Source organism: Heterodontus francisci, chromosome 10 (genome assembly GCF_036365525.1).
Source record: "Heterodontus francisci isolate sHetFra1 chromosome 10, sHetFra1.hap1, whole genome shotgun sequence".
In the NCBI taxonomy this organism is placed as follows: Eukaryota; Metazoa; Chordata; class Chondrichthyes; order Heterodontiformes; family Heterodontidae; genus Heterodontus; species Heterodontus francisci.
In genome coordinates, this window is record NC_090380.1 from 45,083,908 (window position 1) to 45,106,453 (window position 22,546).

The 22,546-nt window shown below is 43.3% G+C and overlaps 1 protein-coding gene across 3 annotated transcripts in view; it reads left to right on the forward strand.

The window, feature by feature from the left end:
* The window catches only part of LOC137374438 (cilia- and flagella-associated protein 47-like), a 777,638-nt gene that overhangs the window by 3,193 nt on the left and 751,899 nt on the right, over nt 1-22,546 (forward strand). For 2 of the 3 annotated variants that reach the window (XM_068040550.1, XM_068040552.1), the window contains exons 2-3: nt 7,391-7,545; nt 8,817-8,932. The exons of the other annotated variant lie outside the window; for it this stretch is intronic. In XM_068040550.1, the coding sequence (XP_067896651.1) occupies nt 7,391-7,545; nt 8,817-8,932 (271 nt within the window). The remainder of the gene's footprint in view (nt 1-7,390; nt 7,546-8,816; nt 8,933-22,546) is intronic. 3 annotated transcript variants of the gene reach the window in all.

The following is a 22,546-nucleotide window of genomic DNA, read 5'->3' on the forward strand; positions in this document are numbered from 1 at the left end:
TAACATCTGGGGGCTTGTGCCAAAGTTGGGAGAACTGTCCCACAGACTAGTCAAGCAACAGCCTGACATAGTCATACTCACAGAATCATACCTTACAGACAATGTCCCAGACACTGTCATCACCATCCCCTGGCAAGTCCTGTCCCACCGGCAGGACAGACCCAGCAGAGGTGGCGGGACAGTGGTCGACAGTAGGGAGGGAGTTGCCCTGGGAGTCCTCAACATCGACTCCGGACCCCATGAAGTCTCATGGCATCAGGTCAAACATGGGCAAGGTAACCTCCGACTGATTACCACCTACCGCCCTCCCTTAGCTGATGACTCAGTACTCCTCCATGTTGAACAGCACTTGGAGGAAGCACTGAGGGTGGCAAGGGCACAAAATGTACTCTGGGTGGGGGACTTCAATGTCCATCACCAAGAGTGGCTCGGTAGCACCACTACTGACCGAGCTGGCCGAGTACTAAAGGATATAGCTGCTAGACTGGGTCTGCGGCAGGTGGTGGGGGAACCAACACGAGTGAAAAACATACTTGACCTCGTGGTCACCAATCCGCCTGCCGCAGATGCTTCTGTCCATGACTGTATTGGTAGGAGTGACCACCGCACAGTCCTTGTGGAGACGACGTCCCGCCTTCACATTGAGGATACCGTTCGTCGTGTTGTGTGGCACTATCACCGTGCTAAATGGGATAGATTTCGAACAGATCTAGCAATGGAAAACTGGGCATCAGTGAGGCGCTGTGGGCCATCAGCAGAGGCAGAATTGTACTCAACCACAATCTGTAACCTCATGGCCCGGCATATCCTCCACTCTACCATTACCATCAAGCCAGGAGACCAACCCTGGTACAATGAAGAGTGCAGGAGGGCATGCCAGGAGCAGCAACAGGCATACCTCAAAATGAGGTGTCAACCTGGTGAAGCTACAACCCAGGACTACTTGCATGCCAAACTGCGTAAGCAGCATGCGATAGACAGAGCTAAGCGATCCCATAACCAACGGATCATATCTAAGCTGTGCAGTCCTGCCACATCCAGCCGTGAAAAGTGGTGGACAATTAAACAACTAACTGGAGGAGGTGGCTCCACAAATATCCCCATCCTCAATGATGGGGGAGCCCAGCACATTAGTGCGAAAGATAAGGCTGAAGCATTTGCAACAATCTTCAGCCAGAAGTGCCGAGTTGATGATCCATCTCGGCCTCCTCCTGATGTCCCCAACATCACAGATGCCAGACTTCAGCCAATTCGACTCACTCCGTGTGACATCAAGAAACGACTGAAGGCACTGGATACTGCAAAAGCTATGGGTCCTGACAATATTCCGGCAATAGTACTGAAGACCTGTGCTCCAGAACTTGCCGCGCCCCTAGCCAAGCTGTTCCAGTACAGCTACAACACTGGCATCTACCCAGCAATGTGGAAAATTGCCCAGGTATGTCCTGTACACAAAAAGCAGGACAAGTCCAACCCGGCCAATTACCGCCCCATCAGCCTACTCTCAATCATCAGTAAAGTGATGGAAGGCGTCATCAACAGTGCCATCAAGCGGCACTTGCTTAGCAATAACCTGCTCAGTGACGCTCAGTTTGGGTTCTGCCAGGGCCACTCAGCTCCTGACCTCATTACAGCCTTGGTTCAAACATGGACAAAAGGGCTGAACTCAAGAGGTGAGGTGAGAGTGACTGCCCCTGACATCAAGGCAGCATTTGACCGAGTGTGGCATCAAGGAGCCCTAGCAAAACTAAGGTCAATGGGAATCAGGAGGAAAACCCTCCGCTGGCTGGAGTCATACCTAGCGCAAAGGAAGATGGTTGTGGTTGTTGGAGGTCAATCATCTGAGCTCCAGGACATCACTGCAGGGCTTCCTCAGGGTAGTGTCCTAGGCCCAACCATCTTCAGCTGCTTCATCAATGACCTTCCTTCAATCACAAGGTCAGAAGTGGGGATGTTCACTGATGATTGCACGATGTTCAGCACCATTCGGGACTCCTCAGTTACTGAAGCAGTCCTTGTAGAAATGCAACAAGACCTGGACAATATCCAGGCTTGGGCTGATAAGTGGCAAGTAACATTCGCGCCACACAAGTGCCAGGCAATGACCATCTCCAACAAGAGAGAATGTAACCATCTCACCTTGACATTCAACGGCATTACCATCGCTGAATCCCCCACTATCAACATCCTAGGGGCTACCATTGACCAGAAACTGAACTGGAGTAGCCAAATAAATACCGTGGCTACAAGAGCAGGTCAGAGGCTAGGAATCCTGAGGTGAGTAACTCACCTCCTGACTCCCCAAAGCCTGTCCATCATCTGCAAGGCACAAGTCAGGAATGTGATGGAATACTCTCCACTTGCCTGGATGGGTACAGCTCCAACAACACTCAAGAAGCTCGACACCATCCAGGACAAAGCAGCCCGCTTGATTGGCACACCATCTACAAACATTCACTCTGTCCACCACCGACGCACAGTGGCAGCAGTGTGTACCATCTACAAAATGCACTGCAGCAATGCACCAAGGCTCCTCAGACAGCACCTTCCAAACCCGCGACCTCTACCAACTAGAAGGACAAGGGCAGCTAATACATGGGAACACCACCACCTGCAAGTTCCCCTCCAAGTCACACACCATCCTGACTTGGAACTATTTTGCCGTTCCTTCACTGTCGCTGGTTCAAAATCCTGGAACTCCCTTCCTAACAGCACTGTGGGTATACCTACCCCAAATGGACTGCAGCGGTTCAAGACGGCAGCCCACCACCACCTTCTTAAGGGCAATTAAGGATGGGCAATAAATGCTGGCCTGGCCAGCATTGCCCACATCCTATGAATGAATTAAAAAAAAAAGGGTGGTATTGCCAAATCTAGAGCCCCTTGGATATCTAGAAGCTTACAGGGTAAGTTAAAGCAGAAGAAGAAAGCTTATGACGATTACAAAAATCTTAATACTTTAGAAAGCCTAGAGGAGTTTAGAAAGTGTAGGGGTGAAGTAAAAAAGGAAATTGGAAAAGCGAAGAGAGGACATGAAAAATTATTGGCAGCTAAAATCAAGGAAAACCCAAAGATGTTTTCTCAGTACATTCAGAGCAAGAGGATAACTAAGGAAAGGGTAGGGCCTATCAGAGACGTGCAAAGGAACTTATACGTGGATGCAGAAGATGTGGGCAGGGTTCTTAATGAGTTTTTTGTTTCTGTCTTCACAAAGAAGAGGGTTGATGTAGACATTGTAGTTAAAGAGGAGGAGTGTGAAATATTAGATACGATAAGCATAATGAGAGAGGAAGTACCAGAGGGTCTGACATCCTTAAAAGTGGATAAATCGCCAGGGCCGGATGGATTGCATCCCAGGTTATTAAAGGAAGTCAGGGAGGAAATAGCAGATGCGCTGAGGATCATCTTCAAGTCCTCACTAGATACAGGAGAGGTACCAGACGATTGGAGGTCTGCAAACATTGTACCATTGTTTAAAAAGGGTACGAGGGATAGGCCAAATAATTATGGGCCAGTCAGTCTGATCTCGGTGGTGGGTAAATTGTTAGAATCTATTCTGAGGGACGGGATAAACTGCTACTTAGAAAGGCACGGATTAATCAGGGATAGTCAGCATGGATTTGTTAAGGGAAGGTCATGTTTTACTCACTTAATTGAGTTTTTTGAGGAAGTAACAAGAAGGATTGATGAGGGTAGTGCAGTGGATGTGACCTACATGGACTTTAGTAAGGCATTTGACAAGGTCCCACATGGTAGACTGGTCAGTAAAATGAAAGCCAGGGCAATGTAGCAGGTTGGATCCAGAATTGGCTCAGGAACAGGAAACAAAGGGTAGTAGTCGACGGATGTTTTGTGAATGGAAAGCTGCTTCCAGTGGCATTCCACAGGGCTCAGTGTTGGGTCCCTTGCTGTTTGTGGTATATATTAATGATTTGGACTTAAATGTGGGAGGCCTGATTGAGAAATTTGCTGATGACACAAAAATTGGCCGTGTAGTTGACAGTGAAGAGGATAGCTGTAGACTCCAGAATGATATCAATGGTTTGGTTGAGTGGGTGGAAAAGTGGCAAATGGAATTCAATCCAGAAAAGTGGGAGGTAATGCATTTGGGGAGGGCAAATAAAGTGAGGGAATACACAATAAACGGGAGGATATTGAGAGGGGTGGAAGAAGTGAGAGACCTTGGAGTGTCCCTGAAAGTGGCAGGACAGGTAGATAGAGTGGTGAAGAAGGCATATGGAATGCTTTCCTTTATTGGCTGAGGTATAGAATTCAAAAGCAGGGATGTAATGCTGGAACTGTATAAAACACTGGTTAGGCCACACTTGGAGTGTTGCATACAGTTCTGGTCACCACATTACAGAAAGGACATAATTGCTCTGGAGAGAGTGCAGAGGAGATTTGCAAGAATGTTGCCAGGGCTTGAAAATTGCAGCTATGAGGAAAGATTGGATAGGCTAGGGTTGTTTTCCTTAGAAAAGAGGGAGGTTGAGGGATGTCTTAATAGAGGGGTACAAAATTATGAGGGGCCTAGATAGATTAGCCAGGAAGGACCTGTTTCCCCTAGTGGAGAGGTCAATTACCAGGGAGCACAGATTTAAGGTGATTGGTAGAAGGATTAGAGGGAACATGAGGAAAAACTTGTTCATCCAGAGGGTGGTGTGTGTCTGGAATTCACTGCCATGAATGGTGGTGGAGGCAGAAACCCTCAATTCTTTTAAAAGGTACCTGGACATACTCCTGAAGTGCTGTAACCTGCAAGGCTATGGACCTTGTGCTGGAAGGTGGGATTAGACTGGGCGGCTAGTTTTTTTTTCCGGCCGGCATGGACACGACAGGCTGAATGGCCTCCTTCAGTGCCGTAATTTTTCTATGGTTCTATGTTTCCATATCTGTGCTCTCATTTTCTTGGGAGTATTCCTCCCATCTCTGCTGAATTCCTGAAGTGGCCTAACACAGGAATGCTCCATCAAATTGTGATTCACAGGTCCAGGACGGATGCAATCTAAGGCGAGGAATGGTGGGGTCCCTCTGGCTGCCTGTTTCTCTCCTGTGACCTTGTTATCTGCTCTGGTAGCTCCAGAGATTTTTTTTTTGTGTGTGAATCTGGATTTCCAGTTTGATTTTGAGGTTTCATTGTAATGAGGCAGGTTACTGTAGCAGAGCTGAATAGATGGGTATGCATGGTCGATGAGGTCCAGTAGAGAATAATCGTGCATATGATGCTTGGAGAACGTTTGTTGGCATGATGTATTCAGCAATGCTTGTATTGGGATGACATTTAATAAAATTGTTGTTCACTAGACATTGCTAATTTGTCTTTTTTGCTGCTGCTCCAGTGTATTGTACAGCTTTTTAGCCTCAAACACATTGTCATCATCCTCTTCATGGATGGCCTGACCCTTGTTTTCTATGGTGACCCCTCTTCAGTTGGCAAAATTGTGCAGTATGTAGCATACCACTTTCATTTTGAACCCCTTTAGAGGGCTGTACAATAGCACACTGGCAAACCTGTTCAATCAGCAGAATCTTTACCTCAATAGACCTGTGGTATGTTCTGTCTGTATCCTGTGGAAACATGTGCCTTATTGACTTCAGCCATGGTTCCAGACTGGCATCATGAGCTATGGATCAAGAGTGCATCCATGCCCCTGAAATAAATCTTTGACAAGGTACCACATGGAAAATTACTGGAGAAAGTTAAGGGGTCTGGCATTAGAGTGAGGGTAGCACACTTGATTCAAAAATGGTTAGAAGGGAGGAAACAGAATAGGAATTAAGCGAGTTTTTCAGAGCAGTTGGAAGTGGTTATTGGTGTCATTCAGGGATCTGTTCTGTGGCCACTTCTGTTCACCATGTATATCAAAGATTTATGGTAAAATAGAGTACAATAGGAAGTATGGTTAATTCTTAGAAATACTAAAGGAAGCTGTAAAAAGATATTAAAAAGAGGTGAAGAGGGGAAAATGGGCTAAAAATGGCAGATGGAATTCAATGTATATGTGAAGTGATGCATTTTGGTATAAAAAAAATTTTTCTCACTGGAAGTAGGCTAGGTTTTGTGCTAAAGCATAAGGATTTGAAGGTTTCATGAGGTAAAAATATCATTTAAATTCTAGGTTTTATGACAAGATATTGAATAGAAAAGCCAAGAGGTAATGATGAGTGTATAGAACTTCAGTTAGAGTATTATATGCAAAATTCACATCCACCTTATGGGAAGTATAGTGAGACTCTGGATGGGGGTATAATGCAGATTCACTGTGATGCTATCTTGTATGAGGAAATAGAAAAAAGATTTGGAAAATTTTGGACTATTTCATTAGAACAACAGAGATTAAGGGGTGATAGGACTGAAATATTTAATATTGTGAAAGGATGAGACAGGGTAGCTAGTAGCAAACTATTTTCAGTAGCTACAGGGTCTAGAAAGGGGGGCCAAGAATACAAGATTTTTTGTAAGAGATTTAGAGAGAGAGAAAGAGAAACTTCTTTACTCAGATTTATGAGGCTGTAAAATTCACTTCCGGGATTAGTGTTTGAGGCATAAACTATGACAACATTCAAGATTAGATTGGATAAGTGGCAGAAGTAAAAGAGAATGATGGGATATTTGAGCAGGGTGGATAAATGTGTTTAGGACTTTTTGCTTGCATGAAAAGTAAACAACATCACAGATTGTTTAGTTTGAAGGGTGTGTTTTGGCAAATAACTTCTATGTATTTCTGTAATTCTTGTCTCGATATGCTATTCAATAATAATAGTAGTGTAAACTTGTATAGGATGAATATTTTGTGGCAGCCTCCAGGCTGCTTGGCATCCACTTGCATGATGTGGTGTGGATGGCCAAGTACAACCTGTGCATTCATTGAATAGAATCCTTTCCTGTACTTAAAACGATTGCATTCGTGGATGGAGCCCAAATAGTCACATGGGCTGCATCAGTGAGGCCCTACACTTTTAGGAACTCAGTCACCCTCTCTTGGTGCTGGCAATTATCAGTTGTAAAAGTTATTTACCTTGACAAACAAGGTATACTGATCTGTCACCTGAGGCAGCTGGAAAAGAAGCAGTTGCATGGAAGCTCAAGATAGTAGTGATAGCTATGGAAGAGGCATCACAGTTCCAGACAAAGGTTGCAGGTTGGGCTGCAGGAGATGGCAAAGTTCTGAGGCTGGTAATGCATCGACAAATCTTCTTGAATATGCTTAAGCAACTGTGGTGGAATCTGTAGACTTGCCTCCTTAAGTAAAGGTAGCTTGGCTAGGTGTTTAAGATAATTACAGCACAGGAACAGGCCCTTCGGCCCTCCAAGGGCCGAAACCAAAGATGGTTTGGCAGACTGAATTGCTTGAATTCAATACAGTAAAATTTGTCTCCCCCTTTACAGTTATTCAGGATCATTGCGAAGAATAATGGAAAAAAAATTGCACCGGGAGTACAGATTGCAGCAATTATAGAATATTCCACAGATAAAAGAGAAGATGCAAAAGATGAATGCATTATAACCATAAATAATGATGTTATTCACATCCCACTGTTTGCGTATGTATTATTTAATAATTCATTTCATTAATTTAGAAATAGCATACACTGTGTAGAGTTGATAATGCATAACAACTGAGATAGGATTATCAAAGAACATTAATACTGTTTATTGTTTGAGGTCCAGAAGAGACGTCATCAGTAAAATGTCATGTACCAATTCGTCAATTCCATTGGAAATTAAGAGAGTGTTGAGACACAAAAATGAAGTCTAGAGATTGTATTTGTCCAATATTGGAATTTTTATTATCCTTTTCCTGGAAAAGCAGGATTGCTTAATTTACCGCAATTATATGTATCATAAGTATACAATGAATGCTATTAAATTGTCAGATGAAGATTTATAAAGCAACCTGGAATCAATGGAAAGGAAATCAGGAGAAGTGCATAACAGGCAACAAATTTTTTACTGCCAGTTTCTGCAACCACCAGAGTTGATAATTATCCCAAGGTACTGGGATTTCTGGAGTGGTGTTGAGCTACAACAGTTCTGACTCAGAGACACGAGTGCTACCACTGTGCCAAAGTTGGCTGCTTTCTATGTTGTGATCCCAATGGACACAAACAATCTTATCATATAGATTCACTACAGACAACAACAACTTGCAATTATATAGGGCCGCTAACATAATAAAACTTCCCAAGGTGCCTCACAGGAGCATTATGAAACAAAATTTGGCATCAAGTCACATAAAGAGATAATAGGGCAGATGAGGAGGAAAGAAGTAGAGAGGCAGAGAGTTTTTAATAAATCCCTGCTAAAATTATAATATGAACTTCACTGAAAATATTTTCTCACAAAATCAAATTAATTACCTTATGGATATAGTTGTATCATGTTGAAAAGAGCAACATAAATATTGTTAATGTTTACTTTTTCTTTATTAGATTCACACTATTGTCACACACCACCATATTTCTTGTTCCACAAAGAGTGCAGAGCAATCTTGGTCAGGGATGCTTTTGCAGCTTGTGTTATTTCTGCTCCGTTACAAGCCAACAGGAAGTATTTTTGTAGAGAATTGAGGGTTTTTGCCAGATTTTCTATTGTCACATCAATTTCTTTGAGTTGGAGCACTTCGTTTGTAGAGTGCTTCATCTAGATGACTGGTTATTAATATGAGGCTGTGTGAGAGTGATGTCACTTTGTGTGGCTTGGTGTGAATAGAATAACTACTTCAGCTACTTTCTACCATTTTTTAGGATTCATTGGATTGCTGATATTAGAATTAATTGGCTGGATCACACTGTTTTTTTGTCTTCTTGTGCAGGTTTGTTTCTGCTTGTGATCTTAGTATTGATCCAGAAGTTGATTTTGGAACTGTGGTAGCCAACAGTAAAGTTATTTCGAAGGAATTAAATGTTCTGAATGATGGATCTCTCCCAGGTAAGTATTCTTCAACAATAACTTGCCAAAAACAAAACTCTTATGTATTTTGTGCTTATTTATAGTATTTTCTATTTGAAAGTTGAACATTTACAAGTTGAAAAAACAAGACCTCCATAATATTACCACAACAAATGTCATAATCAGTTTACTAAATGTTAAAATAAACAGGGTATAATGGGTAAGTTAGAATGATAATAAAAAACCCGAAGAATTCAAATAACATTATAAACTATAAGAATGAAATATCTTCTTTGGCCTCCTTATCTCGACAGACAATGGGTAAGCGCCTGGAGGTGGTCAGTGGTGTGTGGAGCAGCGCCTGGATTGGCTATAAAGGCCAATTCTAGAGTGACAGGCTCTTCCACAGGTGCAGCAGAAAAATTTGTTTGTCGGGGCTGTTACACAGTTGGCTCTCCCCTTGCGCTTTTGTCTTTTTTCCTGCCAACTGCTAAGTCTCTTCGACTCGCCACACTTTAGCCCCGCCTTTATGGATGCCCGCCAGCTCTGGCGAACGCTGGCAACTGACTCCCACGACTTGTGATCAATGTCACAGGACTTCATGTCGCATTTGCAGATGTCTTTAAAGCGGAGACATGGACGGCCGGTGGGTCTGATACCAGTGGCGAGCTCGCTGTACAATGTGTCTTTGGGGATCCTGCCATCTTCCATGCGGCTCACGTGGCCAAGCCATCTCAAGCGCCGCTGACTCAGTAGTGTGTATAAGCTGGGGATGTTGGCCGCCTCGAGGACTTCTGTGTTGGAGATACGGTCTTGCCACCTGATGCCAAGTATTCTCCGGAGGCAGTGAAGATGGAATGAATTGAGACGTCGCTCTTGGCTGACATACGTTGTCCAGGCCTCGCTGCCATAGAGCAAGGTACTGAGGACACAGGCTTGATACATTCAGACTTTTGTGTTCCGTGTCAGTGCGCCATTTTCCCACACTCTCTTGGCCAGTCTGGACATAGCAGTGGAAGCCTTTCCCATGCGCTTGTTGATTTCTGCATCTAGAGACAGGTTACTGGTGATTGTTGAGCCTAGGTAGGTGAACTCTTGAACCACTTCCAGAGCGTGGTCGCCAATATTGATGGATGGAGCATTTCTGACGTCCTGCCCCATGATGTTCGTTTTCTTGAGGCTGATGGTTAGGCCAAATTCATTGCAGACAGCCGCAAACCTGTCGATGAGACTCTGCAGACACTCTTCAGTGTGAGATGTTAAAGCAGCATCGTCAGCAAAGAGGAGTTCCCTGATGAGGACTTTCCGTACTTTGGACTTTGCTCTTAGACGGGCAAGGTTGAACAACCTGCCCCCTGATCTTGTGTGGAGGAACATTCCTTCTTCAGAAGACTTGAACGCATGTGAAAGCAGCAGGGAGAAGAAAATCCCAAAAAGTGTGGGTGCGAGAACACAGCCCTGTTTCACGCCATTCAGGATAGGAAAGGGGTCTGATGAGGTGCCGCCATGTTGAATTGTGCCTTTCATATTGTCATGGAATGAGGTGATGATACTTAGTAGCTTTGGTGGACATCCAATCTTTTCTAGTAGTCTGAAGAGACCACGTCTGCTGATGAGGTCAAAGGCTTTGGTGAGATCAATGAAAGCAATGTAGAGGGGCATCTGTTGTTCGCGGCATTTCTCCTGTATCTGATGAAGGGAGAACAGCATGTCAACGGTCGATCTCTCTGCACGAAAGCCACACTGTGCCTCAGGGTAGACGCGCTCGGCCAGCTTCTGGAGCCTGTTTAGAGCAACTCGAGCAAAGACTTTCCCCACTATGCTGAGCAGGGAGATTCCACGGTAGTTGTTGCAGTCACCGCGGTCACCTTTGTTTTTATAGAGGGTGATGATATTGGCATCGCGCATGTCCTGAGGTACTGCTCCCTCGTCCCAGCACAGGCATAGCAGTTCAAGTAGTGCTGAAAGTATAGCAGGCTTGGCACTCTTGATTATTTCAGGGGTAATGCTGTCCTTCCCAGGGGCTTTTCTGCTGGCTAGAGAATCAGTGGCATCACTGAGTTCCGATTTTGTTGGCTGTAAGTCCAGCTCATCCTAAGATAAAATTATTTTCATTGCACTCACTACCATTCAACTTTTCATATTTACATTATATATATGACTCATTCGTAGCAAAACTAAATTTGTAAATATGTAGCCAGATTATGGGAACTTGATCTAGTGGGTTCCTGGGGAAGTGACACTACTGAATACATCATAATTGGAAAAAAACTGATGTAAGTGTTATTTAATAAAAATACTAAAAGAAGGATCAAGAATGGTTTTTATTCTTCGTGTTATAGAGATGATCAAATTGTAGTTGAAATCAAGGAACATGCAAATTGAGATAAATCTTCCCATTTAAAAACTATTCAAGGTGATAAATATACTTTTACCTGCACAAATTGAATAAACTTCAGGCAAAGTAAAAGGGACATGGTGTGGATATTTCAGCACACACCAGAAGTGTCATGATTACTATTTAACTGCCACAGAACATTTTTTTTGAAGTCATATTAAGACTAATTTTTGATGGTACAGTCACTCAGCTACCTTAGTAATAGAACCATAGAAATGTCATTCTAACTTGTATTCCTGCATGCACACTCTGCTCCTCCACCACTTAGCTTCTTGTTCACTCGTCCCTGCATTCCATCATGAATGGCTGCTCATTCACAACAACAACAATCAATGATATTTATATAGCACCTTTAATGTAATAAAAAGTGCTACAGGGCTTCACAGAGCATTATAAAACAAGATCTGACACCATGCCACATCAGGAGATAGGTCAGGTGAGGTAGATTTTAAGAAGTGTCTTAAAGAAGAAAAGCGAGGTAGAGAGGCAGAGAGGTGTATGGAGGATATTGCAGAGCTTAGGGCCCGGGCAACTGAAGGCAAATACTACACATACTACATTTCTACTTTCAAGAGCCTTCTTCCCAGTTTTGCCCACTGTAACACCTTGCCAACTTTGAAAAACTTCAAACCTTCTCTTTGATTGTGCCTCAGGTCATTCACCAATTTTCCCTTTGCTTCTCTGATTTGGCATCCTCTCTTGTGCTCTCCTTAAGGCTATAGACTCTGAATTGTCTTCCTGCATAGAGGAACTCTATAGAAATGCAATTTGCCGTTGTCGGTGCTATGAATTATTTATTTTTATTTTTATTTAGAGATACAGTACTGAAACAGGCCCTTCGGCCCACCAAGTCTGTGCTGACCATCAACCACCCATTTTATACTAATCCTACACTAATCCCATATTCCTATCACATCCCCACCTGTCCCTATATTTCCCTACCACCTACCTATACAAGGGGTAATTTATAATGGCCAATTTACCTATCAACCTGCAAGTCTTTGGCATGTGGGAGGAAACTGGAGCACCCGGAGGAAACCCACGCAGACACAGGGAGAACTTGCAAACTCCACACAGGCAGTACCCAGAATTGAACCCGGGTCGCTGGAGCTGTGAGGCCACGGTGCTAACCACTGCGCCACTGTGCCGCCCTCTAAGAATTCTCAAAAACAATGAGGGAAATTTTAACCTGGGGGAGTGTGTGGATTGGGTGCGGGTGGAGGGTTAAAGTCAACAAGAATGCTAGTGCTTCGGGAAGCAGGATCCGACACGTCGACTTTGGCATTTAACTGGAATGCATTAGGCTGCTAGCACACAACCCCCTGGGGAGAGACTGGCTGCCTATTAGCATATATTAATCACTCAGTTGAAGTGATATTTCAACTGACTTTGAAATTTTTGGTGCATCCATGGCTTTTCTGTGCTTCTTGAAATTTGCCAGTGAAGGCAAGATGAGAATACAGCAGCAATTGAGGGGGCTGAATCAATCTCATGGAATTTCTTTAATACTGTGTACTCACAGGTGCTTTTTTACCTGCAGGAAAATGCTTGTTCACAGTAGTTTTGCTAAGAGGTTACTTTGTACACTTAGGAAATTTTTGTCAAACACATCGGGATGAGTAGTGCCATGGCTACCTTAGATTGGAGCTGAGATGAGAACCAATATGACTGTCAACAGCAGCAGTACTAGCCTGCTGGTCAGAGACCTGTAGCTGGACATAAGAGAGGGGACCCGACAGGTGTGACAGAGGGGTGCAGCTCTCAGGAAGCACTACCTGCGACACAGCGTGTCGAGGCTGAGTTGCCATGACATATCTGAACAGTAGTGTCTGAGAAGGCTCAGGTTGTAGCTGTAGTGGAACAGCTTGGCTAGGAGTGCAGCTAGTTCTGGAGCACATGTTTAGCACTACAGCTGGGATGTTGTCGCGGCCCATTGTCTTTGCTGTATCCAGTGTGCTCGACTATTTCTTGATATCATGTGGAGTGAATGTAATTGGCTGAACACTGGCATCTGTGTTGCTCAGGACCTCGGGCAGAGGCTGAGGTGGATTATGCATTTGGCACTACTGGCTGAAGGTGGTTGCAAACACTTCAGCCTTGTCTTTTATTCTGATAGGCTGCGCTCCACCATCATAAAGAGTGGAAATGTTTGTGGAACCTCCTCCTTCCATTAGTTGTTAAATTTTCACCACCATTCACAACTGGCTATGGCAGGACTGCAGACCTTTGATCTGGTCCATTGGTTGTGCGATCACTTAGCTCTGTCTCTGGCATGCCGATTATGCTGTTCAGGGTGTTATAACTTCACCAGGTTGGCATTCTTAGGTATGCCTAGTGCTGCTTCTGGCTTGTTCTCATTGAAGCAGGTTGGTCCCCTAGCTTGATGGTAATGCTGGAGTGAGGGATATGCCGGACCTTGAAGTTACAGATTGTTTTGGAGTACAATTCTGCTACTACTGATGATCCCCAGCTACTCATGGATTCCCAGTTTTGAGCTGCTAGATCTGTACTGAATCTATCCCATTTAGTACAGTGGTATTGTTACATAACATGATGGAAGGTATCCTCAGTTTGAAGATGGGACTTTGTCTCCACAAGGGCTGTGCGGTGGTCACTCCTACCAATACTGTCAAGAACAGATACATCTGCGATGGGTAGATTGGTGAAGATGAAGTCAAGAAGGTTCTTCCCTCTTGTTGGTTCGCTCACCACTTGCTGCAGGCCCAGTCTGGCAGATATGTCCTTCAGAACTCACCCAGCTTGACTAGTAGTGGTGCTACTGAGCCACTCTTGGTGAAAAACATTGAAGTCCCCCCGCCGAGAGTACATCTGTGCCCTTGCTACCCTCAGTGCTTCTTCAAGATGGTGTTCAACATGGAGGAGTACTGATTCATCAGTTGAGGGAGAGCAGTAGGTGGTAATCAGCAGTGAGAGTTCAGGCTAGTAGATGGGTGGCCATCCGGAAGAGTAGGAAGAGGCAGAAAGTGCAGGAGTCTTCAGGGTGTGAACCACTGTTAATCTGGTACTCAGCTTTGGAGACTGCTGGGTGTGACACCGCCTTGAAGGAGTGCAGTCCAATGGCAAGGGATTGCACAGAAGGGAACAGCAAAGAGAAGCAATTCAGTCGTTATAGGAGATTCCATAGTTAGGGGGATAGGCAGGCAATTCTGTAACCATCATTGTGAGTCCCGCTTGGTGTGTTGCCTCTGATGCCAGGGTAAAGGACATCACAGAGAAGGTGCAGGATATTCTGCAGGGGGAAGGAAGTGAACCAGAAGTTGTGTTACACATCGGACAGAGAGAGAGCAGATATTGAGGTCCTACGGTCAGATTTTCAGGAGCTGGGGACGAATTTAAAAATAGGACCTCGAACATTGTAATCTCTGGGTTGGCGAGAGTAGAATTGGGAAAGTAGTGAGGATCAGTGCACAAAGGAGTGAGAGTGTTCGATAGTACTAGAGATGGAAGTAGTACCATAGTAGATAGGAGCAGACTGAGAAGGGCTATGAGGAATACGAAGACACGTTTTCACTGCATGTATGTAAACGCTCAAAGTGTGGTGAATAAAATTGGTGAGTTACAAGTACAAATAGTCGTGTGGGAATATGATGTCATGGCATTAACTGAAACGTGGCTTAAAAATGGTGAGCTAAAAACAAAATACTGCAGATGCTGGAAATCTGAAATAAAACAGAAAGTGCTGAAAATACTCAGCAGGTCAGGCAGCATCTGTTGTGATGAAAGGTTACAGATCTGAAACGTTAACTCTGCTTTTCTCACCACAGATGCTGCCTGAGTATTTCCAGCACTTCCTGTTTTTATTAAAAATGGTGAGGATTGGGTGCTTAATGTTCAAGGTTACAAAGTGTTCAGAAAAGATAGGGAAGGGGAAAAGGGAGGCTGGGTGGCAGTACTGATTAAGGAAGCCATTGTCGTGTTGGAAACAGAGAATGTCCTTGAGGGGGGCAAAGACAGAATCCATTTGGTTAAAGTTGAGAAACAAAAAGGAGATGATCATGCTACTGGGATATTCTATTGGCTGCCAAATAGTGAGAGAGATAGAGGAGCAAATCTGCAGGGAAATCACAGAGATCTTCAAAACTGTAGATTGGTGATATTGGGGGACTTTAATTACCAAAATATTGATTTGGATAATATTAGAGTAAAGGGAAAAGAGGGGGAGGAATTTCTGAAATGAGTTCAGGAGAACTTCCTTGACCAGTATGTTCTTGGTCCAACTATGAACATACATATGAACATACGAATTAAGAGCAGGAGTAGGCCAGGAGGAGGAGGCTTTGCTGGATCTGGCTCTGGGAAAGAAGGCGGGCCAAGTGGACTGAGTGTCTGTGGGGGGACACTTGAGTAAGAGTGATCATTGAATCATAAAGTTTAGGTTAGCAATGGCAAAGAGCAAGGAACAATCTAAAATAGAACTTTTAAATTGCAAGAGGGCTTTCTTCAATGGGATGAGAGGGGATTAGCCAGGGTAAAATGGAACCAAAGATTGACAGGAAACACTGTAAGGGAACAACAGGTGAACTTTAAGGAGATGATGTTTCAGGTACAGGCTAGGTACATTCCAACAAGGGCGAATGGAAAGGAAACCAAAGCCAGGGCTCCTTGAATGAAAAGGGAGATAGAGAATATGATGAAACAAAAAAGATGGTGCATGATGCATGTCAGGTGAAATCTTCAAGTGAGGACCAGGCCAAATGCAATATGTTGAGGGGGGAAGTGAAGAGGAAAATACATCTGACAAAGGGAGAAACATTAAAGGGCACCCAAAAATCTTCCACCAGCATGTAAATAGTAAGTGAATAGTAAGAGGTGGTACGGGGCCTATTAGGGACAAAGTGGGTGATATATGCTTAGAGGCACAGGGCAAGGCTAGAATGCTTAATGGGTGCTTTGTATCAATGTTTACTAAGGAAGAGGATGCTGACAAAATATCAGTAAGAAGCAGTGATGGTAGAGGTAATGGATGAGGTGAAAATTGATAGGCAGGATGTACTGGAAAGCTTGGCTATGCTTAGAGTGGATAAGTCACCTGGTCTGGATGGCTTGCATCCAGGTTGCTAGAAGAAGTGGGAGTGGAAACAGTGGAAGGGCTTGCCATAATCTTCCAGTGTTCCCTAGATATGGGAGAGTGGCACAGGATTAGAGAAAGGATATAAGGACATTCCCAATAACAACAGACTGGTCAGTTTAACATCTATGGTGGGTAAGGTTTTAGAAACAACGATCAGGGAAAAAAATCAACAGGCACTTAGAGAGGTTTCAGTTAATTAGGGAGAGCCAGCATGAATTTGTAAAAGGTAGATCATGCTTGACTAATCTAATTGTTTTTTTTTTGATGAAGTGACAGAGAAGGTTGTTGAAGGGATGGTGTCCATATGGATTTTAAGAAAACTTTTGACAAAGTACCACATAAAAGGCTGGTTAACAAAATTGAGGCTCAAGGAATAGGAGGGTCAGTGTCCAATTGGATAAAATTTTGTCTTAAGGACAGAAAACCGCAAATTGTGGTAAATGGTTGTTTTTCAGACTGGAAGATGGTATACAGTGGTGCTCCCCAAGGTTCAGTGCTGTGACCACTGGTTTTTTGATATATATAACTGACTTGGATACTGGAATACTGAGAAAAATTTCAAAATTTGCTAATGATACCAAACTTGGAGGTGTGGCAGACAGTGAGGATGATACCAATCAACTGCAACAGGACATAGATAGACTAGCAGAATGGGCAGAAAAGTGGCTGATGGAATTTAATACGGAGAAATGTAAGGTGGTGCATTTTGGCAAAAGGGATAAAGAGAGGAAATATGTACTAAATGGTACAGTTCTACAGAGTGTACAGGGGCAGAGGGCCCTGGTGGTTCATGTCCATAGATCTTTGAAGGTGGCAGAACATATTGAGAGAGCAGTTAGCACAGCATATAGGATCTTGCGCTTCATAAGTAGAGTATTGAATACAAAAGCAGGGAGGTTATGCTGAACCTTTATAAAGCTCTGGTTTGTCCACTACTATATATTGAGTCCAGTTTTGGTCACCACACTTTAGGAAGAATATGAAGATCCTTGAGAGAGTGCAGAGGAGATTTACCAGAATGCTTCCAGGGATGAGGGATTTTAGCAACAAGGTTAGGTTGGAGAAACTGGGGTTGTTCTCCTTGGAGCAAAGGAGATTGAGGAGAGATTTGATAAAGGTGTACAAGATTCTGACAGGTTTGGATAGGGTAGACAAAGAAGAGCTTTTCCCATTAGCTGATGGTACAAGAACTAGGGGACACAGTTTGAAGGTTTTGGGCAAAAGATGCAGGGGGAACATGAGGAAGAACTTTTTTTATGCAGTGCGTTGTAATGACCTGGATTTTGCTGCCTACAAGGGTGGTGGAAGCGGAGACGATGAATGATTTCAAAGGAAATTGGATGGGCACTTGAGGGAAATAAACATACTGGGCTACTGGATAGAGCTGGGGAATGGGACTGATTAATTGCTTTGCAGAGAGATAGTATGGACTCAATGGGCCAAATGGCTTCCTTCTGTGCTGTTATGATTCTATGACCCTGAACAAAGAGGTGTCTCTACAGCACGACAAGGTGGCCTCCTCCTGCCACCCTCTGGGAAGAGGACCTCCCTCCTCTCCCTCATGGCCTCCAACTATAGGTCCAGATCGGCATTGATGAAGCAAGGTGCTGACCTGCCCCGGGTGCCAGGCTTCCAGCTCTCCTGTGACATCTCACTTCCCTCTGGTGAAGTGGAAGGCTTTAGCAGCCTCAGTGGTGTCTAAATCAAGTACCACACCCATCTGACCTACCTCCATTCCCACCCTCACTGGGTCTAAGTGGACAGGAAACCCACCTCTATATCAATTAAGGGCTCACTCTCGTGAAAATCTGAACTTTAATCACTTTCCCACTGAAGGTGCATTTCTGACCCAAAACAGATGTGGCTCCTGTTTCCTGCCTCCATGGCGAAAATTCAGCCCTATGTTTTTGCCTTGAACTGATCGTTGTTACTTTGCAAGACTCTTGGAGCTTGCACACTGGCATGAAACTAAATTTGTGAAGTTATGCAACGTCTGCGCAGCTTGCCATTTGACTGTTCTAACCCTATCGGGATCCTCCACAAGTGGTGGTTGCATCATTTGCATCCTGCAATATTTCAGTAAAGTTCTGTGCCTCATGTTTACTCAGATACCATAAACATTCTTTATGCTAGCGTAGTGATACAAAAAACAGACCTTCATGAGAATTAACTGATGAATCCACAGCTCTGTATGGTACGTTATAAAACCATGATCTGGGCATAAATTTACATTGCAATCAGGGTGCTTTATGCATGTTTGTTTGCACTGCCTAAGTAGATACTCTGAGCAAACAGTGCTGTTAAAGGGAAATACCATTCAGTATGTCTCTTACAGGTATTGAATTGATGGAAACTTACATGCTAAGCAGGTCTATCAATAAATTAACGAAGTACAATCAGAAATTGAACAATGAATTGGCGATGGGTTTTACATGAGCGGACTGACTCCCCCGAAAGAGTGCATGATTCTTCAGGATTTTCAAGTGTTATGTCCGCGGTTTATTCTGGAACATTCTTTTTTTTGTTACAATAAGAGGAAAGGCTTTAATTGCTACCAGTATGCTTGCTCCCTTCAGGGGGCCAGTTTAATTAACGATATTCAAGCAGAATATCTATCATTGTGGAAAAAGAAGGAAACTGATAATTCAGCGCTATGGAATCATTCGCAGGGGCGATCAAGAAATCTCCCGATTTCCCATATGGCCAGTCTGCTCCTGCTGTAAATGACATAAATAAAATGAAGAAAAATGCACCCATACCCCAAGAACTAAGGGAAGAGTTCTTTCCCCCCACCCCATAGACACCACCGATGGGGGATATCAGTATTTTTGCTGGTTCTGGAGCATGAAGGGAAGTAACACAGGAAGTATAAAAGGGAGTTGCGTAATTCGGCCAATGTACCAGTCACCTGGATGCTGCAGGTTCTTTGTTGCTGCACATTTGGAAAGTAGCTGCTAATTCAAAATTTCACTCTCCCTTTAAAGGCACTTTCGAATATGGGTTCAGATAAATTATCTTCCCTGCACAGTTCAGCATAAGTTTCTCAGGAGAGGATTTTAACAAAGCCTTAATGAAGGCTAATAGGTCAAGACAATATTCATTTAAATTCATGCAAAGTACATTTAAAACATGTATTACAAAGAATTTTTTCATTTAGAAGGTGATAAATATTTGGAATAACCCTCCAGATAAGGTAGCAGATTCAAGGACATTATAGTCGACTGTTATGGTCAGGTGAGGATGTCTCAGACTCCCCTTTCGCCTGTTCTCTGGTTTGACTGCAACAGGGTTTATCCTCTTTTTTTAACCCAGTGATCGAACTTACCATCTCAGTGAGCGCTTGCTCCTTTTTCTGTAATGTAATTGCAAAAGGACCAATCAGACAGGTTTTCTTGAGTTTAAACAAGATGTAAGTTTATTGCTCTTAACACTCTAAACTGGTTAAAACTACTAAAATGCACTACGCATTCACGCCCACATTCACACGAGAGTCACACACAAGCAAAAATTACAGAGAAAAAACAGATTTGGTGTTTGGAGTCCAGTCCAGAATAAACAGAATATAAAAACAGTTTTAAATCTCAAGTCCTCAGCTGAATTTGTATTCCTGAAGTCCTCGTTGGGCCACGTGCACGGTTGTGGGCTTGCTTCTCCTAGGGCTCCTGAAGGCAGAAGAGGGGGTTGTCCCCCGATTGTTGGCTGTGGAGGACTGTCGGCTTGAGGGGCTTTTTTTAATTGCAGCTGGGACTTCTGATATTTACTGGAGAGACAGAGAAAGACCTGCTTCATTAATGGCTTTACAGTTACTCCTGTCTGTTTTCTGTGTGACAAAGATTACAGTCTCTCCAGAGCTGCACAGGCAGTCATGACATCATCAAGCCCCTTTGTGGTTTTAATAAGGTCTTTCTAGAATCTTCTCTGAGATTTTACGCGCTATACCTCAAGTGATCCAGTCACACTTGGTGGGGGGTTGGCTCTTTCAAAGTCGATGGGTCGTCATGCAGGCCCATGGCCCCACCTGCCAAGAATGAAGCATATTAATTTTGCCACATGGACATTAAATTTTAAATTGTTGCTGGGCAGAAGAGAAGGCCTGTTACAAGGGATTGCCAGGCCCCTGGCTAGAAAGACATTTTTGTATATAAACAGACAGCGTTTGGGAACACAGGAGCTATCCCCTTCTCCAATACAATTTACAAACAGACGTTGTCAAACCAGTTAGTTACATGACTAATCTGCTTGACAGTCTGTTTTTTTTCCTGAATTGTACAGTTTTGAACGGCAGAAGGCAGAATGCTCCTGGACTGAAGCAGACCTCCTCTCCTGCCTGTTCTGTCTGCTCCCATCTCTTTCTCACGGAACTCCAAAAACCCACTGGAGACACATGAACCCCAAGAGAGAAAAGTCTCCTCTAGTGAACAAGGTTTAAGAATAATACTGGGCCCCAATGAAAAGCAAGATCTACCTACAATCAAGAACTCTACAGTGAGTTCAAAGACCCTGAACAAAAACTCTTCAGATATTGCCTCAAACTTTTCCACTTTATTTCTTCTGCTCTTTTCTGTCTGTATTTGCATGTTGTCATGGTCCTGTAGCTTTTGTTTCAGGAATATGCATTTTGCCTTTAAGGCTTGCAAGGGATCAGTATTGCTTTAAGAGCTGGCAAGCCTTAGGAGTCATAGGAAGGTGCATTTTCATTGCCTTAGAAACAGCCATATGGAGACTGCGATTCAAAGGGTGCATTCTCATTACCATAGATATAGCCAATGGGAGTGAACCTGATGCAATACATTTGTTACAATTCAGCTTGAACTGGCTTTTAGTGGGACAGTTTGTCCTAACAGAACACACAGACAGAAGACAAAGACAGCTGTGGTGTTCAGACACCTGAAAAAGAGCTCTCAACCATTTAAACTGAAGGAATAGGTTTTTAGTCTGTTTAATTATTATCTCTCAAAATCCTAAAATATCAAGTCAAGACAGAGATCTCCGGTAATTTAAAATGAAGGAAGGAAAGTTAGGCTGTGACAATTTTTTATCCCTCAAAAACTCTAAAGTCAGTTTGATTCCATTGAAAGAGTTTGCAAGACGTTAATTATTGAAATCCACTGGCGAAGGAAAGCAACATTCTGTGAGGACTTCAAGCAACAAAGATCCTGTGAGGACTTCGAGCAACATCGTGTGAGGAGTTCATGCAACATTAGACTGTAAATTTGCAAGGACTCTAATTTTTTCTATTTTAAATGTTGTTTATATCTTCATAGTGTTTAAGAATTTAGTTCTTCTAATTAAAGAGTTAATGTGTTGATTTAAAGACACCTGGTTTAGTTAGCCTCATTCGGGGGTTAACAGATGGTACAATTTGGCTGGGTCTTTCTTTAATTTGGAAAATTTTTAAATGATATGTTAGGCGATCTGTGGAGCGACGGGATTGAATTATCAGTGTGTCTCTCCCACCACAATCAGAATCGTATATTTTGATTGGTGGCTTTGACAGGAGCGGTCGGTTGTAACAGTATGTGTATTGCGTATTCATGCTTGCGTGGGCGCGTTGTGTATCCATAGGCATCAACTGTATTAGAGTTTAATAAATTTCAGTTTTCTTCTTTAAACCTGAGAAAACCTGTTGTGCTGGTTTCTTTGCCATATAATTGGAAAGCAGTGAACATGGATTCACCAAGGGGGAGCTAAAAACAGTGTGCTTAAAAAATAAAACCCTGTTACAGTAAGACCAGGTAAAGGCTGAAAGGGAACCCGAGACCTCTTTCTCACCTGGTCGTCACAGGGTGTAGATGGCCCTTGACGACCCTACTGATAAGGTCATTCCAGATAATTTAATCACCGAGAGCATACCATTGCACTAGCTAGGTTGAGTCAGTCGTGTCGTCTCTGGTCTGCAGCGGCCATCTTGGCTGCCAGTTTACTTTTAGAAAAAAGTTGCTTGTAAGAATTTCCAGTAAAGGTCTAAGGGAAAGTTCCAACTGATGAAATTAATATTTCCCATTTGGCATCTAGGGTTTTCATGACACTACACTTAATTTCAATTTTCATAATTTAAATTATCCGATAATTCAGATTTCTTTTCGGCAAATTCCTATTTTACTGTGTTAATTATATTGGTTACTTCAAATTAGTAGATTCTTTTTAACACAGATACAACTTT